The 20,058-nt window shown below is 47.8% G+C and overlaps 1 protein-coding gene across 1 annotated transcript in view; it reads left to right on the top strand.

The window, feature by feature from the left end:
• Positions 1-19,701, top strand: part of ADAM19 (ADAM metallopeptidase domain 19) — an 89,234-nt gene extending 69,533 nt beyond the window's left edge. Inside the window, exons 15-23 of the mRNA XM_082379060.1 lie at positions 1,051-1,159; positions 2,397-2,601; positions 3,340-3,417; positions 3,531-3,639; positions 4,678-4,822; positions 5,662-5,746; positions 6,038-6,262; positions 15,161-15,319; positions 16,117-19,701. Of these exons, the coding sequence (XP_082235186.1) occupies positions 1,051-1,159; positions 2,397-2,601; positions 3,340-3,417; positions 3,531-3,639; positions 4,678-4,822; positions 5,662-5,746; positions 6,038-6,262; positions 15,161-15,319; positions 16,117-16,170 (1,169 nt within the window). The 3' untranslated portion in view covers positions 16,171-19,701. The remainder of the gene's footprint in view (positions 1-1,050; positions 1,160-2,396; positions 2,602-3,339; positions 3,418-3,530; positions 3,640-4,677; positions 4,823-5,661; positions 5,747-6,037; positions 6,263-15,160; positions 15,320-16,116) is intronic.
• The last annotated feature ends 357 nt before the right edge of the window (positions 19,702-20,058 follow it).

Below are 20,058 nucleotides of genomic sequence, written 5' to 3'. Positions count from 1 at the left end.
GGCAGAGGATGGAGACAGAAAAGGAAATGCAAATGGCCTTAAGCTATAAGCAAATTATAACAACTATGGGATGGGATTTTTTTCATGTATCATATTGGCAAAGACTGAAGAATTAATATAATAAGGTAATAATAATACTATAACTATAACAACAAGAACAATAATAATATAGTTGTGGAGGATGTGGGAAAACAGGTAGGTACAAACCCAATGGAAAGCTGTTTGGAGATACCAGAATTTTAAGTGCACCTGTCATTGGGCTCATCCATACTACTCCGTAGGGATGTATATCCTACATTTGTACTTGCACATTTATGTGAAGATAGATTTACAACGATATTTATTGCAGCATTGTTAGTGATACCAATAACAACCTATAAATCCTTCAGTAGGGACCAATTAAAATAATTCTGGTACCTCCATACGTTGGGACACTATACAGCTGAATAAAAGGAGGCAGCTCTGTATGTACTGAATAAAAAAAAGACCTCTCGCGATAAATTAAGTGAAAAATGCAAGATGCAGACCAGTGAATAGACTATGCTGCCACTCTTTATTAGATAGATTATCTCTAGAAGATACACAAGAATTGTATCTAGACGGTAGAGATAAAATTATCTTTAGAAGATACACTGTTAATTCAGATTGCTTCACCAGGTTGTAGGAAAGTAGGAACTGGAATGACTAGGTAGAAAAAACTGAAAGACATGCTTTATTCTTTAAAATGTTGTGCAGGTATTACCTTTAGTAAAAAACCTGAAATGGGACAGGGCTTCTTCATTAGAGAGAAGGCTTAGCATACAAACCTCCCACAGATATAAAACCTCAATAAGGTATAAAGAACTGATGTAAAACCTTTTTCTACGAGTAGGTCTTGAGGAGGTGGGGGTCGAATAACTGATAGGGGTAAAGAAAGAAAAGGCTGAATATTCCCTCCCCTAAAACTTTCTTAACCTTCTGATTTTGCCAAGGGCTAGCTCTGCCCTTCGGGGGCTTCTGACTTCCACTAACGTTGGCTAGTGTACTGATAAATGTTTCTTGCCCACCCAGGAGCCCGGCCTGCTCCTGATCTCTGCTTCGAGAAGGTGAATGTGGCAGGGGACACCTTTGGAAACTGTGGGAAGGACATGAATGGGAAACACAAGAAGTGCAACATGAGGTGATGACCATAGGGCAGACCCCACGAGATGAGGGTGACAAAGCAATTCCTACTCTGTCCTCACTCCTGCCCTCTCAGCAGCTTGGCTGGCCCCAAACTAGGCCTTTAAATAAATCTATTCCAGGCCCTTTTGGCAATGTGCCATTCAGCCCTAAGGAAGTCAGAGGGAGGGCGCAGATGGCAGTGCTTCCTAGAAAGCTGGTCGTACCTCCTTCTGGGACCTTCTTATAGTAGGGTGGGGCATCAGCCCTCTTGGGTCATTTCCACAGGGTACTAATTATACCCTTATCTGAATAGCCTGTTATTCACCCATTCATTCATTCACTTCAAACATCTATCCATCCACCCACCTACCCATCCACTATCTACTGTGGGTCTACCATGTGGCAGATACTGTGCTGAGTACATGGAACATAACAATACAGTGTAATAATGGAAATATGGTGAGAGCCACCCGACCCAATCTTAGTGGGTTGAGGTGGTTTCCCAAAGGAAGTTATGCCTAAGCTGAGATTTGGAGAAATTATCCAGTTCAACAGGATGGGGAATGGTGCTGGTACATGGGAGAGTGTACCAGGCAGAGAGATGAGTAGAGAAAAATTCTTGGTAGGAAGAACTGATAACAATTTGATATAGTTAAAGTATAATGTTGGGGTGCAGTGGGGAGGGGGCTGCTGAGAAATGAGCCTAGCTAGTTAAGCAGGGACCAGATCATGAGAAGCCTCGAATGCATGGCTAGGGGCGTTTGGACTTTGGCTTGAGAGCAGTTTGGAAATTAGACTCCTATAGGGCAAGACTGGAGGCAGGGAGACAGTTTCCTGGTGTCCAGGTGAGAAAGGATGGAGGTGTGAATTAGAGTAGGTATATAGGAGGGAGGGAGTATGGGAAGTTGGGGATGACACCAGGCTTCTGGCTGCAGCCCTCGAGTGCATGGGGACGCAAGGAGCATAAGGGGGCAGGTTGCTCAGGTCAGGCAGTTGTCCTTGCAGTAAAGAGGACTCCCCAAGGCCAGCTCTCTGGCCTCGATCTGCTTGGGCATGAGGATCTAGCGTCCTGTCCTTGGTCTCAGTCCACATGGGGTCTTCCCTGCTGAGTCCCTACAGCACACGCATTGCCCTTCTGCCTCTCCCGCACCCAAGCCTGCTGTCCTGGTCAAGAAAGATTGAAGCTCTTTGGTGCCCCAGCTCTTCCCCTGCCTCTGATTCCATCTCCTTCCCTCCTTCTCTCTCGGGCCCAGAGATGCCAAGTGCGGCAAGATCCAGTGTCAGAGTTCTGAGGCCCGGCCCCTGGAGTCCAATGCAGTGCCCATCGACACCACCATCATCATGAACGGGAGGCAGATCCGATGTCGGGGCACCCACGTCTACCGAGGTCCCGAGGAGGAGGGTGACATGCTGGACCCAGGCCTGGTGATGACCGGGACCAAATGTGGCCATAACCACGTGAGTCCCTTTCTCCAGCCTCACTCAGTCGCTGGGTTGCAGTGACTAAAGTGTGAATCTGGAGCGAGGGTGCCTGGGCTCAAGTCCCAGCTTCCCCAACCTCTCTGGCCCTGTGGCTTGCTTCCTTTATAAAGCATGTTAGTAAGAGCAAGACCCACCACATAGAATTGTTGTAAGGATTAAACGAGATAATCCCTGTAAACCATTTAGAAGGCTGGCTATTATCTCTTTTGTCCTCATCATTAATTATCTTATGAATTGAGAAATGGACTAGACTAGGAGTCAGGGAAGCCTGGGGAAAATAATGGCCGCTGTCTCAGAGTTAACTATGAGAATGATGTTATAAAAAACATTTGAAGCACTTGGTATACTACCTGGCACAAAGTAGACAGCTGTCACCATGGTCATTATTTTTAAGTATAATATTTCAATTAGTGCATATTAATATACAATTAAGTAATTAACATATCACCAACATATAGTAATATAGAGTGGAATAACACATATTTATTAAAAATATAATATTTGGTTTTTTCTCCCTAATCACACAAGTGATAGCAGAATTTAGTTAACTACCAGCCTGTCCTTGGCTTTTTAGGTTGTTTTTAATTTTTCACAGTAATAACCTGAAGTAGGCTGCCTTTTTGAGTCCCGTCAGTTCTGAGTGCAAAACCCCAGTCTCCTAATTGCCAACCAGTGTCCCTTCCGTTGTACTGAGCGGCTTCTTCCTCATTACAGATTTGCTTCGAGGGGCAGTGCAGGAACACCTCGTTCTTCGAAACAGAAGGCTGTGGGAAGAAGTGCCATGGCCACGGGGTACGCGTGCCCGGGGTTCTGGGGCTCCTGTGCCATGGTGTCTGAGGGGGCAGGCCCTATGGGAGGCCAGAGCTCTCCAGGGTGCTGACGCCTCTGCCCTGCCCTTGCTCCAGGTTTGCAACAACAATCAGAACTGCCATTGCTTCGGGGGCTGGGCCCCGCCCTTCTGCAACACACCGGGCCAAGGGGGCAGCATCGACAGCGGGCCCATGCCCCCCGAGAGTGAGTGCCCGGCCTGCGTGGGCCTCTGCCCACCTTTGTGAGGAGGGGTGGGTGCCATGGGGGCGGGTGGCATGATGCGGAGAGATAATGAGTCAGCCTCACTATCCTGATTTTGTAGATGAGAGAACAAGAGGGACCGAGTGGGAGGAGTGGCCCAGGCTAGCAGCCTGATGTGGGGCTCAGCCTCAGTTGCTTTTCCTCTGTCCCTTCTATTGAGGGGCATGGTTCTGCTTAGAGAGAGATTAAGACAGACCACAGGTTACTGAATAATCACATTCTTTCTGGGGGGCGGTGGTGGCGACTACCCCTTCTCGGCCACTTAAAAATAGTCGTGAACCTAGGGCACATCATAGTGGCTCAGATCTCCTTGGATGAACAGAGCTTCAAATGAGGAACCAGAAACTCAGATAATGTTACAGTTTTTTAGTGGAAATCTAAGGGATTCTAGCTCTTTGGTTTCCAAGCTTTTAAAAAGTAATAGAGAACTTTTTTTTTTTTCCCCAAGGAAGAAACCTCAACATATAAAACATAAAAGTAGTGTGTCACTGGTCTATATATATTTTGTACATTTAGATTTATAATTTGTGAGAACATTGAGGCAGTTCGGTGAAACCAAATGTGCAATTGTGGATTATGTGTGAAAGTTCTAATCTTAGATCAATCTATGACTCTCAGTGTTTTGTGTTGGTTGCTTTGTGTCCAGGAACATCATGATTCAGGCTGAAAACTAGTGGTAAATAATAATAGAGCTGAAACTCCTTGCCTTAAAAGGCACTCTCTTCAATTAGGCAGAAGTGGCCAGAGAAGCTTTATTATGAGATCTGTGCCAAGCAAGTTGACCTGGTTGTTTAAGCTAATATTAGTGGCTTCCCAGTGGGACATAATGTGTGTTTTTTATTATAGTTTTTAAGTTAAAGTAAGTAATACAAAGTAAATGAAGATCAAATATCTGAAGAGTGTCAGGAATACATTATTTGAAATCCACAGCTAAAGCTCAGACCGCTTCTAAGTCTTTCACTTGGGTTCTATTTCTGGAAGGTGCTGGTCCTGTAGTAGCCGGAGTGTTTTCGGCCATCTTTGCGCTGGCGGTCCTCATGCTGATGTACCACTGCTGTAAACAGAACAACAAACTGGGCTACCTCAAGCCCCTAGCCCTCCCTTCCAAGTTGAGGCAACAGTTCAGGTATGACGCGGTGCCGTGAAGGATTTGGGGTCCACTTGGAGATCACAGAGCTTTCCGTAAGCAGTACCTGGTGAAAAAGTTGGTGGTGGTGGGTCTAATTCGGGGAAGGCAAATGCCAGGTACACACCGCCCTCTCCGCTGCTGCCGTGCTCCTTGACCGTGGCAGACATTACTAGCTGATTTTTATTAATCAGTAAGCTCGGCTGAGCCTGGTCATCACTTCAGAATCCTTCTCAGCAGAATGCCCCAACCAATTCAAGTTGGAATAGAAATGAAATCTCTTTGCTAGCGTGTATCTAATTGATTTGCTCCCCATTTTAAAGGGCAGGAAACTGAGGCAACAGAGAAAAACCGACTAGCTCAAGTCAATCACAGGGGTGGCTGGACATGAGCTCAAGACAGAGTAATTTTTTTTCCTAAGCGATTCATTCCTTTGGATATTGAAGGTGTGTAGTCTCTGAGTCCTCTATTAAATGACATTTTTTCAGGAGGGGATTTTAAATCCCAGGTCCTCCTGGAACGATGCCTGAGGGAGATTGGTTGATGGCTGGTGACATCCTTGTCTTCTTGGATGAGAAAGGTCTTAAAAGGGTGAAGGAAAGGTGCTGAGGAACACTCTGCTTTGTATGAGGCCAATTGTCTTTCTTTGGGAGTTTTCCATTGGCCACCGTCTCCACGCCTAGGGAGCTGGGGGTCAGGAGGACCCATCCCACTTCCACCAGAGCAGACTTGGGAAGACTGAGCTGCTCACAGCCCTGCCCCGGTCAGAGGGATGTCAGGCACCGATCCTCAATGAACAACACCCCCTTTACTCTTCCCCTCTCCTTCCTTGTTACTAGTTGTCCCTTCAGGGTGTCTCAGAACAGTGGAACTGGCCACGCCAACCCAACGTTCAAGTTGCAGACACCCCAGGGCAAGCGAAAGGTAAGGGCTTTGCACCATGAACTTTGCTACTTTAACTTTGTCCCTCAGGACTCTGCTAGATTTTCCTAAGCGCCTCTGTGGGCCCACGGGATTGGTGATAAAAGACACTTTCTTGGCTTGAGAGATGGCCAGCTGGTTCTGCCATCCCCTAATGACTTTAAACGTTGCATCTGACCTCTGGGATCCTAGGCCTCTGTGTATGCCAGTGAGACACACAAGACCACCCCTGAGTTTTTAAGTGCATTAAGGGTTCCTGTGTCTCAGGCGTTGTTCCTCGTCTTATGCCTACAGGTGACCAACACCCCTGAAACCCTACGGAAGCCCTCCCAGCCTCCTCCCAGGCCCCCTGCGGACTATCTGCACGGTGGGTCCCCACCTGCGCCATTGCCAGCGCACCTCAGCAGGACTGCTAGGAACTCCCCAGGGGCCGGACCCCCAGTAGAGAGGAAAGAATCATCCAGGAGGCCTCCCCCAAGCCGGCCAGTGCCCCCCGCACCGAAGTGCATCCTCTCCCAGGTAAGTGGTTTCTCAGCGACCCTGGGCCGGGAGCATCACTTTTCAGGCCGTCAGCCACGAGGAATGACAGAGGCTGGGAAGAGGGAGCTTGCCGACTCATGGGCTGGCTGCCTTCTCCGCCTTCTGGTAGATACAGGGCACACAGAGCGTGAGGGTGATGAGCGTGAGGAAATACACTACCGAGGACTTCCTCCCTGGTTGGCCTCTTCTGTGACAAGCCACGACCCACCTTCCACCCCAAACGTTAATGTTCAGTTAATGTTTCAGTTCCCCGTGGTCTCTTTTCTCTCCCCTAGGCCTTTGCAAATGCTGTTTCCTCTGCCACATACACTTCCTTTTGCATGGCCGGCTCTCATTCATCCTTAGAGCTCCTCTTAGATGCCACTTCCTCTAAGAAGCCTCCTCTGACCCCCAAGCCTGAGTTTGGTGCCTCTGTACTTCTCTCGTCATAGTACTTATTCCACCAAATTGTGCCTCTCGGTATCTTGCGCTAGTTGGGAAGTCTCACTGAGGGACGTACGGTGCTGCCTCGCTCGTCTGGGAGGCTGGTCAAGGGGCCGGGCCTCCGGGAGGGGTGAGCAGGGGCCGGGCTATCCCCCCCCCCACCGGCGCTGTTTGGAAGCAGAGCAGCCTGTTCACCCGGCGTGTCTATGCTCTGATGGCTCCAGCTCTACCTTCTGGCAGAAGTTCCTGTAGCGCAGACACACATGTTTCCAGGGCGGTGGCCAGGCGTGGTGCCTTCCAGAGCCGCCTGTGTGTTTTTGGGTGTGGACCCCCTCAGGTGGGGTAGGGGACTTGCCCATTTTCCTCCTGGGACTGCTGTTCTCGGGCACGGTCCAGAGGGCTCCCTGGGGCCCAGGCTGTCTCTGCCCCTAAGGACCGTGGTTGGCTCCAGGTCTCGGGGGTGGGGGGGTCCCTGGGACATGGCAGTGTCGTGGTTTAGCAGAGCCGAGAGCATCAGTCTTGGTTCTCTGATGATGCGAAGCTGCTACTCTCCCGTTTTTCTCATCTGGGGCAGCGGGGGGATAGAAAATTCCATGCAGAAAGGGAAAGGAAAGACTGACAGGGAGAGAAGAGGGAAGGAGAAAGGAAAAAGAGCAGGAGGGGTAGAGGAGAGACGAGGAGACGGAGGGTGCATTGGCCTCCTCGGGCGGCCAAGACAGCACAGACCGGGTGGCGTAAACAACAGAAAGTTATTTTCTGACAGTTCTGGAGGCTGGAAGTCCAGTAGGCTTGGTTTCTTCTGAGGCCTCTCTCCTTGGCTTGCAGATGACTGCATTCTCCCGTGTCCTCATATGGTCCTTCCTTTGTGTACGTGCACCCCGATGTCTCTCTGTGTGTCTACATTTCCTCTTATAAGGACGCCAGTCAGACCGGATTAGGGCCCACTCTAACGGCCTCATTTCAACATAGTCACCTCTTTAAAGGCCCTGTCTCCAAATACAGTCACATTCTGAGGTACTGGGGGTTAGAGCGGAAACGTATGAATTTTGGGGGGCGGGCACAGTTCAGCCCGTAACAGAAGGAGAGAGGAGAGAAAGGGAGGAAGAGGGGAGAAAGCAGCCACGTGCAGACAGGGGTGTGGGAAGAACAGAGGTGGAGGAGGGAGGGAGGGAGGGAGCAGACCATTGAAACCACTGGTCCTAAAAAACCCACACTGGAGGCTTGTTCGGTGGAGCTGGTGTCAGCCTCACCCCAAGGTGCCGAGCAGTGGGTTGGGGGAGGGGTCTCCAGCTGCGGGGACGGGAAGCCTGGAGGCTCCACGTCCTGCCCTGACTCCCACTGTCCCTGGTGGCTGCTGGCGGGAATCCAGAGCCCAGAGGGCCACCTGGCCGGTGGGAGCTATCCCAAAACACAGATGCCAAGCACGGCTTCTGCTGGGCCCCGGGCCCAGAAGGGGGTTTCTCAAGGGTGGGGAGTGGGAGGCAGCTTCTCTGAGCAGGCGGCAGGGATTAAATCGGGGCGCCGCCCCCTTCCTCAGAACCATTCCAAGAAGGGAGTTTCTGCCGCCCTCATTTTCGGTGTTGGGTAGCTGTGTCTCACGGGGTTGAAGGGGCTACCCCAAGGTGGCGGTTTGTAAGTGGAGTAGCCAGGACTTGCAACCAGGGCTGACTCCAAACCCTTCACCATCCTGTGTGTCAGGTCCTGGCTTAGGCCCTGGAGTTCAGAGCTGAGATACCACCTGCCCTGGGGGAATTCACGCTCTCCAGATCTCAGCTCCACCACCTCCTAGCTTGGTGACACGGACCACTCTGGAGAGGTGGAGGGTGAAGCTTCGTAACCTCTTCTATTCTCTCTACAAATGTGTATGAACTTCTACTCTGTACTAGGCAGTGGTTAGCAAAGCAGATGCCATCTCTGCCTCACAGAGCTCACAGCTTGCTGGGGAAGAGACTGGTATACATGTAGTGACAGTCGTGGTAAGTGCTATGAAGGAGAGGTTCGGCATGCTTACAAAAAGAGTTATGGGGGACTTGACTTAGTCTGGGAAATCTGGGAAGGCTTCCCTGAGGAGGTGACATTTGAGCTGAGACCTGCTGGGTGAGCAGGCTGTGAGGGGTGGGAGAGGTTCTTGGACCAGGGACCTGCTGGTAGGGAAGCTTTGTGATGGAGAGAGCCCGCAGATGGAAGGAACTTCAAGGCCCCTTTGCCCGGGGCCCATGGAGCTATGATGAAAGGCTGGAGAGCCAGGGGAGGCCAGACTGTGCCATAGTCATGGACTAGGAATTTGGTCTGCATTTGATGGGAACAGGGCAGTGGTGGAGCATGGGTGACATCTACAGGGATTTCCATCTACAGGGATCCCCTACAGGGATCTCACTTTGGGCTACATTTAGGCAAGAGGGAGGCACAGTGCCTGGAAGGGTGCCCAGAGATGCTTCTGAGACTATTAATCTTCCATTGTTTGACCTGGGTGAGGATTTACATAGGTGTGTTCACTCTGATGATTCATCTGGTTGTATATTTATGACTCATTTCTTTTTATGTATATTATACTTTAATTAAAAAATTAGTTTTAAAGAATGAAAGGCTCACTCTAGCGGCATTATGATCAGAGGGATGAGACTGGGTGCAGGGGTTACAAGTTTAAACAGTGTCCAGAGGAGAGGTGATGGTAGCTTGGAGCAGGGGGGAGACAGCGGTGATGGGGTGAAGCCGTTGAGGGATGTGTAGAAGAGAAAATAGACAGGGGAACAGTTGCTGATGAGGGTTGGGAGGGGATGACAAACACCCCCCCCCCCCAAAAATACACACACAACTGCCCAGTGTCTGGTTTGTGCAGCTTGACTGATGGAGGTGCCACCCCCTGAGGACAGGAGCAGTGGGCCAGAGCGGTTCAAGGACAGTTTCTGCCTCTGGAAAACAGTGCTGGGTGAGGCCCCTGGTAGAGCCGAGCTGGGTCAAAGCAGACGTGGCCAGTGGCATGACCCTGCTCTGGGAGGCCCAGTGTTGCCATGCTGATGAGGCTCCTGCCCAGATCACCCGCCCTGCGTGTGCACTTGCACACACAAATTGTTCGTTTGGCACAGCAAGCGGCCAAGGGAGCACAGCATTTCCCCACGGCATCCTGACATCTGCCCCCAGCTGTTGCTTCCCCCAGAAGGTCTCTGTCCTGGCCTCCAGCAGCCACTGATTTGACAGCTGTCTGGGCTGGAAGCGTGTGGGATCGCATTGTCCTTCCGGGGAGGGATGGCGCTGGACAACGTGGCGCTTTGGTCATGAGAATCTGCTGCTCTTTTTCATTTCTGCTCTTACTTTTCTGCTGGCTGAGAAGCTGCTTTTAGAAGATCTCTGATTTACTCCCACTCTCTCCCCATGCTTGCCTTTGAGCCATTTTTATGCTTGCTAGTGACCTTCTCAGGAAGGGGAGTGATCTAGCACACTAGGCACTGGAACTCTCACCTGTGCATCAGCTTCTCTCTTGCATCCCACCAGCTTGGGGATCTGTGGGTGGTGGCATGAGATCCATTCTTTGCCCCTTAAAATTTTTTTTTTGATCACAGAATAAATATAGTTATTTAAATTTTTTTGACAGGTGCAGAGTTTTATTATTTTTTCAGCTAATACGTGTTGAGTGCTTACTGTATAGTAGGCACTGTTCTAAAGCTTGAGCTGTATCACTGAATCAAACAGAAAAGGACCCCTGCCCCTGTTTCTGGTATAGTGGGGGATGGAGAGGCAGAAGATAAAAAATAAGTAAGTTGTATAGTATGGTGGAATGGGATAAGTGATATATACCAAAAAAGAAAAAGTAGATTAGGATAAAGGGGTCTGGGAATGCTGAGTAGGGGAGTGTTGCAATTTTTAAAAATTGAAGTATAGCTGGTTTACAGTGTTGTGTTACATTCTGGTATATAGGAAAATGATTCAGATATATATATATATATTCTTTTTCGCATTCTTTCCATTATAGGTTATTACAAGATACTGAATGTAGTTCTCTGTGCTATAGAGTAGGTCCTTGTTGTTTATCTCTTTTATATATAGTAGTGTGTATCTATTAATTCCAAGCTCCTAATTTGTCCCTCCTGCCTCTTTTCCCCTTTGGTAACCATAAGTTTGTTTTCTAAGTCTGTGAGTCTTTTTCTGTTTTGTAAATAAGTTCATTTGTATCATTTTTTAGATTCCACACATAAGTGGTATCATATGATAGTTGTCTTTCTCTGTCTGACTTACTTCACTTAGTGTGATAATCTCTGGGTCCATCCATGTTGCTGCAAATGGCATTATTTCATTCTTCTTTATGGCTAACATTCGCTTGTATATATATACCACATTTTCTTTATCCATTCATCTATCGATGGACACTTAGGTTGCTTCCATGTCTTGGCTATTGTAAATAGTGCGACTATGAACATTGGGGTGCGTGTATCTTTTTGAATTAAGACATGACACCATAAAACTCTGGATATATGCTCAGGAGTGGGATTGCTGGATCATACGGTAGCTCTATTTTTAGCTTTTTCAGGAACCTCCATACTGTTTTCCATAGTGGCTGCACCAATTTACATTCTCACCCGCAGTATAGGAGGATTCCCTTTTCTACACACCCTCTCCAGCATTTATTGTTTGCAGACTTTTTGAAGATGGCCATTCTGACCAGTGTGAGATGATACCTCATTGTAGTTTTGATTTGCATTTCTCTGATAATTAGTGATGTTGAGCATCTTTTCATGTGCTTTTTGGCCATCTGTATGTCTTCTTTGCAGAAATGTCTATTTAGGTCTTCTGCCCATTTTTTTGATTGGGTTGTTTGTTTTTTGATATTGAGCTGTTTGAGTTGTTTGTATATTTGGGGAATTAAGCCCTTGTCAGTCACATTATTTGCAGATATTTTCTCCCATTTCATAGGTGTCTTTTCGTTTTGTTTATGGTTTCGTTTGCTGTGCAAAAGCTTGTAAGTTTGATTAGGTCCCATTTGTTTATTTTTACTTTTTTTTCTTTTGCCTTAGGAGACTAACCTAAGAAAACATTGCTACGATTTATGTCAAAGAATGTTTTGCCTATGTTCTCTTTTAGGAGTTTTATGGTGTCATGTCTTATATTTAAGACTTTAAGCCATTTTGAGTTTATTTTTGTGTGTGGTGTGAGAGAGTGTTCTAACTATTGATTTACATGCGGCTGTCCAGCTTTCCCAACACCACTTGCTGAAGAGACTGTCTTTTCTCCATTGTATATTTTTGCCTCCTTTGTTGAGATTAATTGACCATAGGTGTATGGGTTTATTTCTGGGCTCTCTATTCTGTTCCATTGATCCATATGTCTGCTTTTGTGCCAATAACACACTGTTTGATAACTATAGCTTTGTAGTATTGTCTGAAGTCTGGGAGGGTTATGCCTCCAGCTTTGTTCTTTTTCCTCAGGATCGTTCTGGCAACTCTGGGTCTTTTGTGGTTCCATATAAATTTTATGATTATATGTCCTAGTTCTGTGAAAAATGTCATGGGTAATTTGATAGGGATTGCATTAAATCTGTAGATTGCTCTGGTTAGTATGGCCATTTTAACAATATTAATTCTTCCAATCCAAGAGCATCTTTCCATTTCTTTGAATTATCTTCAATTTCCTTTGCCAGTGTTTTTTATAATTCTCAGCATATCAGTCTTTCACTTCCTTGGTCAGATTTATTCCTAAGTATTTTTATTTTGGATACAATTTTAAAAGGGATTGTATTTTTACTTTCTCTTTCTGATAATTTTATTATTAGTGTAAAGAAATGCAACAGATTTCTCTATGTTAATCTTGTATCCTGCTACCTTGCTGAATTCATTTATCAGTTTTAGTAGTTATTTTTTTTGGCTCTGCTGCACAGAATGTGGGATCTTAGTTCCCTGACCAGGGATCAAACCCACACCCCCTGCATTGGAAGCATGGAGTCTTAACCACTGGACTGCCAGGGAAGTCCCAGTTGTAGTAGTTTTTGTGTGAGTCTTTAGGGTTTTCTATATATAATATGTCATCTGCGTATAATGACAGTTTTACCTCTTCCTTTCCAATTTGGATACCTTTTATTTCTTTTTCTTGTCTGATTGCTTTGTCTAGGACTTCCAATACTATGTTGAATAGAAGTGATGAGGATGGGCATCCTTGTCTTGTTCCACATTTTAGCGGGAAGGCTTTCAGCTTTTCATTGTTGAGTATTATGTTGGCTGTGGGTTTGTCATAAATATCCTTTATTATGCTGAGATATGTTCCGTCTATACCCACTTTGGTGAGAGTTTTTATTATGAGTTGATGTTGAATTTTATCAAATGCTTTTTCTGCATCTGTTGAGATGATCATGTGAGTTTTGTCTTTTGTTGATGTGGTGTATCACATTGATTGAGTTGCATATGTTGAACCATTCTTGTGACCCTAGGATGAATCCAACTTAGTCGTGGTATATGGTCTTTTTTATGCGTTGTTGGATTCAGTCTGCTAATATTTTGTTGAGGATTTTTGCATCTATATTCATCAAAGATATTGGTCTGTAGTTTTCTTTTTTGTTAGTGTCTTTGTCTGGTTTTAGTATCAGGGTGATGGTGGCTTCATAGCATGACTTAGGGAGTGTTCCCTCCACTTCAGTCTTCTGGAAGTGTTTGAGAAGGATTGGTGTAAGCTCTTCTTTGTATGTTTGGTAGAATTCCCCAGTGAAGCCATCCTGGAAGCCACTCCCTTTTGTTTGCAGGGAGGTTTTTTTGTTTTTTTTTTAACGGATTCCATTTCACTTCTAGTGATCATTCTGTTCAAATTATCTGTTTCTTCTTGATTCAGTTTCGGTGGGCTGTGTGTTTCTAGAAACTTGTCCATTTCTTCTAGGTTGTCCAATTCGTTGGCATGTAATGGTTCATAGTATTCTCTTATGATTTTTTGTATTTCTGCAGTGTTAGTAGCTATTTCTCCTCTGTCATTTCTTATTTTATTTGGGTCCTCTCCCTTCTTCTTGGTGAGCCCGACCAGAGGTTTGTTGATTTTATTTATCCTTTCAGAAAATCAGCTCTTGGTTTTATTGATTTTTTTTTTTTAAATCTCTATTTTATTTATTTCCTCTCTGATCTTCCTTCTGCTGACTAGGTTTTGTTTGTTCTGCTTTTTCTAATTCTTTCAGGTGGTAGGTTAGGTTGTTTGAGATTTTTCTTGTTTTTTGAGGAAGGCCTTTATCGCTATGAACTTCTCTCTTAGGCTGCTTTTGTTGCATCCCATTGATTGTGTATGGTTATGTTTGGGGGTGTTATAATTTTAAATAAGGTCATCAGGGAAGGCCTTATTGAGAGGGGGGCAAAACATGAAGGTAATGTAAAAGCACAAAGGTAAGATTGTGCCACCCATAGACAAACAATATGGAAAATATGATTTCTTCTTTTTACAATTTTTATTTTTATTTGCACAAGTAATACACATATATGCTTTTGTTAAAAAAAACTGAATGTTCACTTGGATGACCCCTCTCCCTATGCACAGCCCACTCTGAACCTCTGACCTCTGTTATCAATTTGGTCTTCATCCTTCCTGACTTTCCTCTGTACCTTTGCATTTACATTGGTGAGGGGTAGCAGGGTGACTTATTTGCTCTAAACTATCCTGTATAGCTTGTACTTCAGCTTGCCATGACTCTTGACCATCTTTCCACCTCAGCACTTATCAACCTACTTTATTCTTTTGAAATGCTGCAGCATATATCACTGTATAATTTTAGTAATTTGTCTGTTGATGGAAATTTATTTATTTATAGTTTCTTTTAGCTGTCACAAACAGTGCTGCAAGGAACATCCTTGCAATTTCATTTTTGTGCACCTGTGCAAATAGTTCTCAGAGGGAATGGAATTATGTATTAGGTCAGAGAACGATCATTTCTTATCTTAATAGACACTGCTAACTTGCTCTCCAAAAAGGCTTTTTCCTGAGCATGTAAACATGTATGCACACAATTTCTTTTTAAATGGGACCATTCTTTTTAAATAGTATATCCCTTTTCGCATCTGCTTTTTTTTGTTTGTTTGTTTTTTTTTTTTTTTTTTTTAAGTAGAGGGAAGGATTATTTATTTATTTATTTATTTATTTTTGGCTGTGTTGGGTCTTCGTTTCGTGCGAGGGCTTTCTCTAGTTGCAGCAAGCGGGGGCCACTCTTCATCGCGGTGCGCGGGCCTCTCACTATCGTGGCCTCTCTTGTTGTGGAGCACAGGCTCCAGATGCGCAGGCTCAGTAGTTGTGGCTCACGGGCCTAGTTGCTCCGCGGCATGTGGGATCTTCCCAGACCAGGGCTCAAACCCGTGTCCCCTGCATTGGCAGGCAGATTCTCAACCACTGCGCCACCAGGGAAGCCCCTCGCATCTGCTTTTGACCTGTAAAATATTGAGAACATTTTCTTTTGAACAGGCCCCTCTGGCCTTTGAGTGAGGCTTGTGGCTTTCTCCTTAGGATTTCTCCAGGCCTCGGCCGCCCCAGAAGGCACTCCCGGCTAACCCGGTACCAGGCCGCAAGAGTCTCCCCAGGCCAGGTGGCGTCTCCATCCTGTGGCCCCCTGCCTCTCCATCCTGTGGCCCCCTGCCTCTAGACCTGGCAGCACCTGCCCCAAAGGTGAGTCTTCAGAAACACTCGAGGTAGAAGCTGGGGCAGAGGGATCCAGGGGGCAAAAACAGAGTTGAGAAAACAGACCAGTTCATGCTTCTTGATGTAGGGCTGAACTTCCAGAGCAAAAGCAAAGGACAAAAGCTTAGCATTTCTTAGTGCCTGCATGACTGTCCCTTAAATTGGTGATAGGGGTTTTTTGGTTTCATGTGAAAGGTGATGTTTAGGAGGCTGAGCTGTGGTAGCTTCAAACCTGGGTCTGCAACTGATGAGCTGAGCTGAGCTGAGCTGAGCGGCCCTGAGCAAATCACTCTCTTGAGTCTCCGTTTCCTTATCTAGAAAGAGGTTTTAGGAAGCAGCAATAGCCAACCCCATTGGGTTACTGTGAAGGTCAAGGCAGTTAATTTACATTAACCGCTGGCCTATGGTAGGCTGTGCACAAACGGCCCCTCTTAATACATCTTCCCTGGGGCTGATGTATTCTTAGTCCTGGGAGTTGGGGCAGAGGGGAGCAGGTGAGGAAGCTGGCTCACTGCCCTGTGTTCCTACGAGGCCCTGGGAACTCTGCAGACTGAGCAGGGAGGGAGGAGGGGGATGGCTTGTCAGCTAGGGGTTGGGGGCCGCCACCATGCCTCTCACTGCAGAGTTGATGGTCTGGACGAGCAGACATGTGGACAGACTTCTGCGGAAGCCCTTCTTCTCAGTTGACAGTCTGCCCCTCCTGCCCACCTGTCACAAGCAAGAGGACAGCTCCCCACTGATCCCACGGAGCTGATGTCTCTCTCCCTGTCTCTTTTTTCCCGCAGTTTCCTGAATACAGGTCACAGAGGGCTGTGGGGATGGCTAGCTCGAAAATCTAGACCCGTCTAAAGGGGCTTCTCCCTTTCTGTGAGGACACAGAGGAGCCGTGGCCACGGAATCTGGAGGAAGCATGCCTGGCCGCCTCTGAGCTCCTCCTCCCCCACTCCCCTCCTCCTGGAACCACTGCATCTCTGAAAAATCTCCTCCTTGACTCAGTGCCTCCTCAGCTTCCTCAGAGGCCCAGAGTGCCTACTGTCAACGGCATCCAAGTGTTGTTTTGTGCAATATTCAGCCCCAGGTAGGGAGGGGAGAGCGGAAGAGGTTGAATGGCTGCTCGTCCCCCATCCGCCCTTCAGCTGGCCCCTCGTCCCAGAGGTGCCAGTCGAGCTGGTGCAGGCTGTCTGAGCTGGCGAGCCCAGCTGGGAAGAGTCTGTTTAGCCCTTGAGGCCAGGACTCAGCTTGGAGAAGCCATCCATCCACATCCTATGGAGGAGGGTACGCATGAGAGCTTTCCTTTGTTTCCATCTTCCTCAGAGGTCCCAGGCTGGACAGAGGCTGGGCACTTACTGTCCCTTTTAGCTTTACTGATCGGGAGGGGTCACTCCAGCCAGGGCTTGGTTGAGGTCACAGCTCCTGGCTCTGTGGCCATATGTGAACACGTCAAGTTCCCTCCTCACACTGCCCCCCTCCCCCCACCAAAGCCCCCGCATCCCCTTACTCCCAAGGGTCACTCTGACTCAGACAGGTACTATTTGTAGGCAGTGTAGACAGTAGGGGGAGCACAGCCCGGGCCCCCTCTGAGCCGTCAAGCCAAAGGTTTCGACTCCGCTCGCCATTGTTCTTGCTTGCTCCTTGTTTTCTCTTCTGCATTTTCCAAGTGCCTCACGCTTTTGATTTCTCCTTCCCCGCTGGGACCCGCCTAATGTGTGGTGCTGTGGAGAGTGAATCCCCGGCAGTCCCGACTTCCTGGGACTTGGTGCTGTGACCTGCAAGTCAGGGTCCTGCCTGCGGGTTGGCCACGGGATCTCCTATGTTGGCTCTCAAGAGTGTTGACCGGGGTAGACTCGGGCCATGGCTGTGGAGTCGTAGCTTTACTTTCCATGGTGTGTGGTGACCTCAGCAGAGTGTGGGTCTTCCTTTTACTCCCTGACCTGAATCTGAGTAAGGTCCTCAGGGATAGTGGTGGGTGCAGGGAGGAGAGCGGACATCCTGGGAGCCCCAGCCTGTCCCCAGACCTGGTCACTGGCTTGAGGCAGGACCGTTGTCTTCTGAGCAGAGAGCAGACCTGTCTCTAGAGATCCCTAGAGAAGCAGCAGCCAGCAGCCTTGACGGAACAGAGTCTGTGCCGGGACCAGCCAGACATTTTCTCATCCTCTTCCTTGTGTTCTTTCCTCTGGTCCTGTCCTCCCCACAGCAGGGAATGGGGGCTGTGCGGTGCTCTGCTAGCTGGGAGGATTTTCAGAGAGCCACCGGAGATGTTCTCTGGGACGGTCTCCCACCCCAGAAGGGTGCTGGGCAGCGTGGGGCCTCCCCGCCTCCTGCAGTGGGCAGACGTTTGCTCTTGAAAACCTCAGTGCAAGGAAGAGGCTTGAGTTTTCACTCCCAACTACCCCGGGGCCCCCTTATCGTTCTCTGCATACAATAGGTGCTCACTAGATATTCTTGGGTTTGTAGACAAGTGGGAGATTCAGGCTGTGCACCTGCGGGGGACACTTGGGATAGATTTAGAAAGAGCTCAGGAAAATGAAGTTCTCTTCCCTCAGGTAGTCAGGTAGTTGTGATATTGGTGATGTTCACACCCCTGTCTTGCCGACAAGGGCCCTGGTTGCTCCCCAGAGCCGATGTCCACCATCCTTGCTGCCTGATGAGGTCAGGGGACAGCCTTCCATTTAAGCGTGCTACTCGAGGCGCCCCAGGCCTCAAGGCTGGGCCCCAGAAAATTAACGGTGAAAACACCTCCCCACCGAAATCACCCTTAAACTCAACCCCCTGCCTCACTGACATTCCTGTGGCATGTCCAGCTTTTCTCCCCAACGTCAGGAGGTTGAAGGCTCTGAAGTGAAAATGCCCCAGCCACTGTAGCTGCATGAGCCTTTTGAACCTGAAATCCACCCTCCCTGGAACCATACCGGAAAGAGACCTGGGTTGTTGCTTTCTTGTTTGTTTCCGTTTTTGTTTTCCATTATTTTAATACCACCTCCATCCCATAAACATTGTACTGTGAACTGGAAAATGGTTGAACTTCCTAAATTTGATAAGACTTTCAGCAGCCGGTTCTATTTACCGTTTGACTCCTGGCTGTGTTCTGGCGGGCCGGGGAGGCTGCCCAGGAGCGAGCCTGGCTGTCGTAGCCCGGTTTTCCCCTCCTGTGTCCACGTGCTGCTTTGAGGTGACGAAAACCAATATGGACTTAGGGAAAGAGGCACTTTATTCGCAAGGATTACTGCAAGACTGGGGAAGGGAGTGTTGCGTTAGGGGCAGGGGGCAGTTGCGTTAGGAGAATGCTCAGGTGAGCCGAGCGGCTACAAGATCTGTGAGCATCCCACAGCTCAGGAGGAAGGGGCCTTTTATAGGAAGGAGTGAGCATGGCTGGAAAGAAGCACATTCAGGGACCATCTTTGTGGTCAGCCTTTGGGGGAGGGGCTGTATGCTGTCTCTGGCCAAGGGTGAGTCCATGCTCAGGGTCTGGTGGGGAGGAGAGGAGCCTGAAACTGAGGCTTGGTGGAGTGACTTAACCAGCCTTCTGTTCAGATGGAGACTATGTCAATCTTTTCAGAAGCTAACTTAGCCTCCTGCCAGTTTTTCAACCCTAGGTGTGTTTTCCTTAAGAGCCTAGGAGGCATCTCTGAAATGTAAACCTCAAGGGACCTCAAGGGGGATTGCACCCTCTCTCCCTGTCTCAGTGGGAGTTTTAGCCCAGGCACCGGGCTCCAGTGGTAACTGCCTGCTTGCCGTGGGTTCTTTTTAGCCTTACTGACTTCCCCCTATAAAAGAAAAGCTCCTTTCTGCCCCAGCTCTAGGATCTTAGTGTCTCACTGTAGACCTTACAGTACTGTCGTAGCCCCATCCCCCTGTGGCCATGGCCCCTCGCCATCTCTTGCAATAATCCTTTTGAACAAAGCCTCCCCTTACCTATGTCAGAATTTGTTATTTGGCCAAGGGTATGGAAGACTTGCGTGTTTTAAATTGGGGACCAGTTCTAAAGTCAGTGATTGTGTTAAATGTGTATGTAACAGCTCTGCTGGACACCCTAGAAAGTCAAGAGTATGCCAACTGGAAAGGTGCTCCACCCATCCTTAGGGAACCGTGCAAAGGAGAGGTTCTGCAGAATCCAAGCCAAGTGCCCCCAAAGTCACCCTTCCATGCATCCTCTCTCACCACCCACTGTGTGTATGTACGTATGTGTCTGGGATCCAGGGCAATGTGAATTTTCTTTTTATTTGGGAGATTGTTCACAGAAAACAGATCCTCTTTTCTCTCGTCCACCTATTAATTGTTTACAATATTTGTATATCTATGCAAAATACTTGAATGGGCTGTGGTGCCTTTTTTCCTTGTTTGTATTTAATTAAATTGTCATTTGAAATGTTGTCTGGTTTGGCAACTCTTTTTTGTTTGCTTTTTTTAATGTTGCACTGGCCAGCCTGGATAGGATCCATCACCGAGGACTCCTCAGAAGAGTTCCTACAGAGACCGTCTGTCCAGCCTGTGAGGCCACCATGGAAGACCTTGAGCCATAGAAAAGCCCTGGGTTTTCCCTTGACCAGTCGAGGGAGCTGTTTGTCTTTGCACCTGGACACAGGCCAGTCTAGTTTTAATAGGTCTGGGGTCACTCAAGGCATGAATGATACAGATCTACCTTGAGCGTTTGCGAGAGCTTAAAAGTATTCACGTGAAGCTCTTAGCACTGTGCTTGGCTTCTCATAAGGGCTCGGGCATAAACAAGG

This window comes from Balaenoptera borealis (genome assembly GCF_965194805.1).
Source record: "Balaenoptera borealis genome assembly, chromosome: 2".
NCBI lineage: Eukaryota > Metazoa > Chordata > Mammalia > Artiodactyla > Balaenopteridae > Balaenoptera > Balaenoptera borealis.
This window is presented reverse-complemented; position numbering and strand designations above follow the sequence as displayed.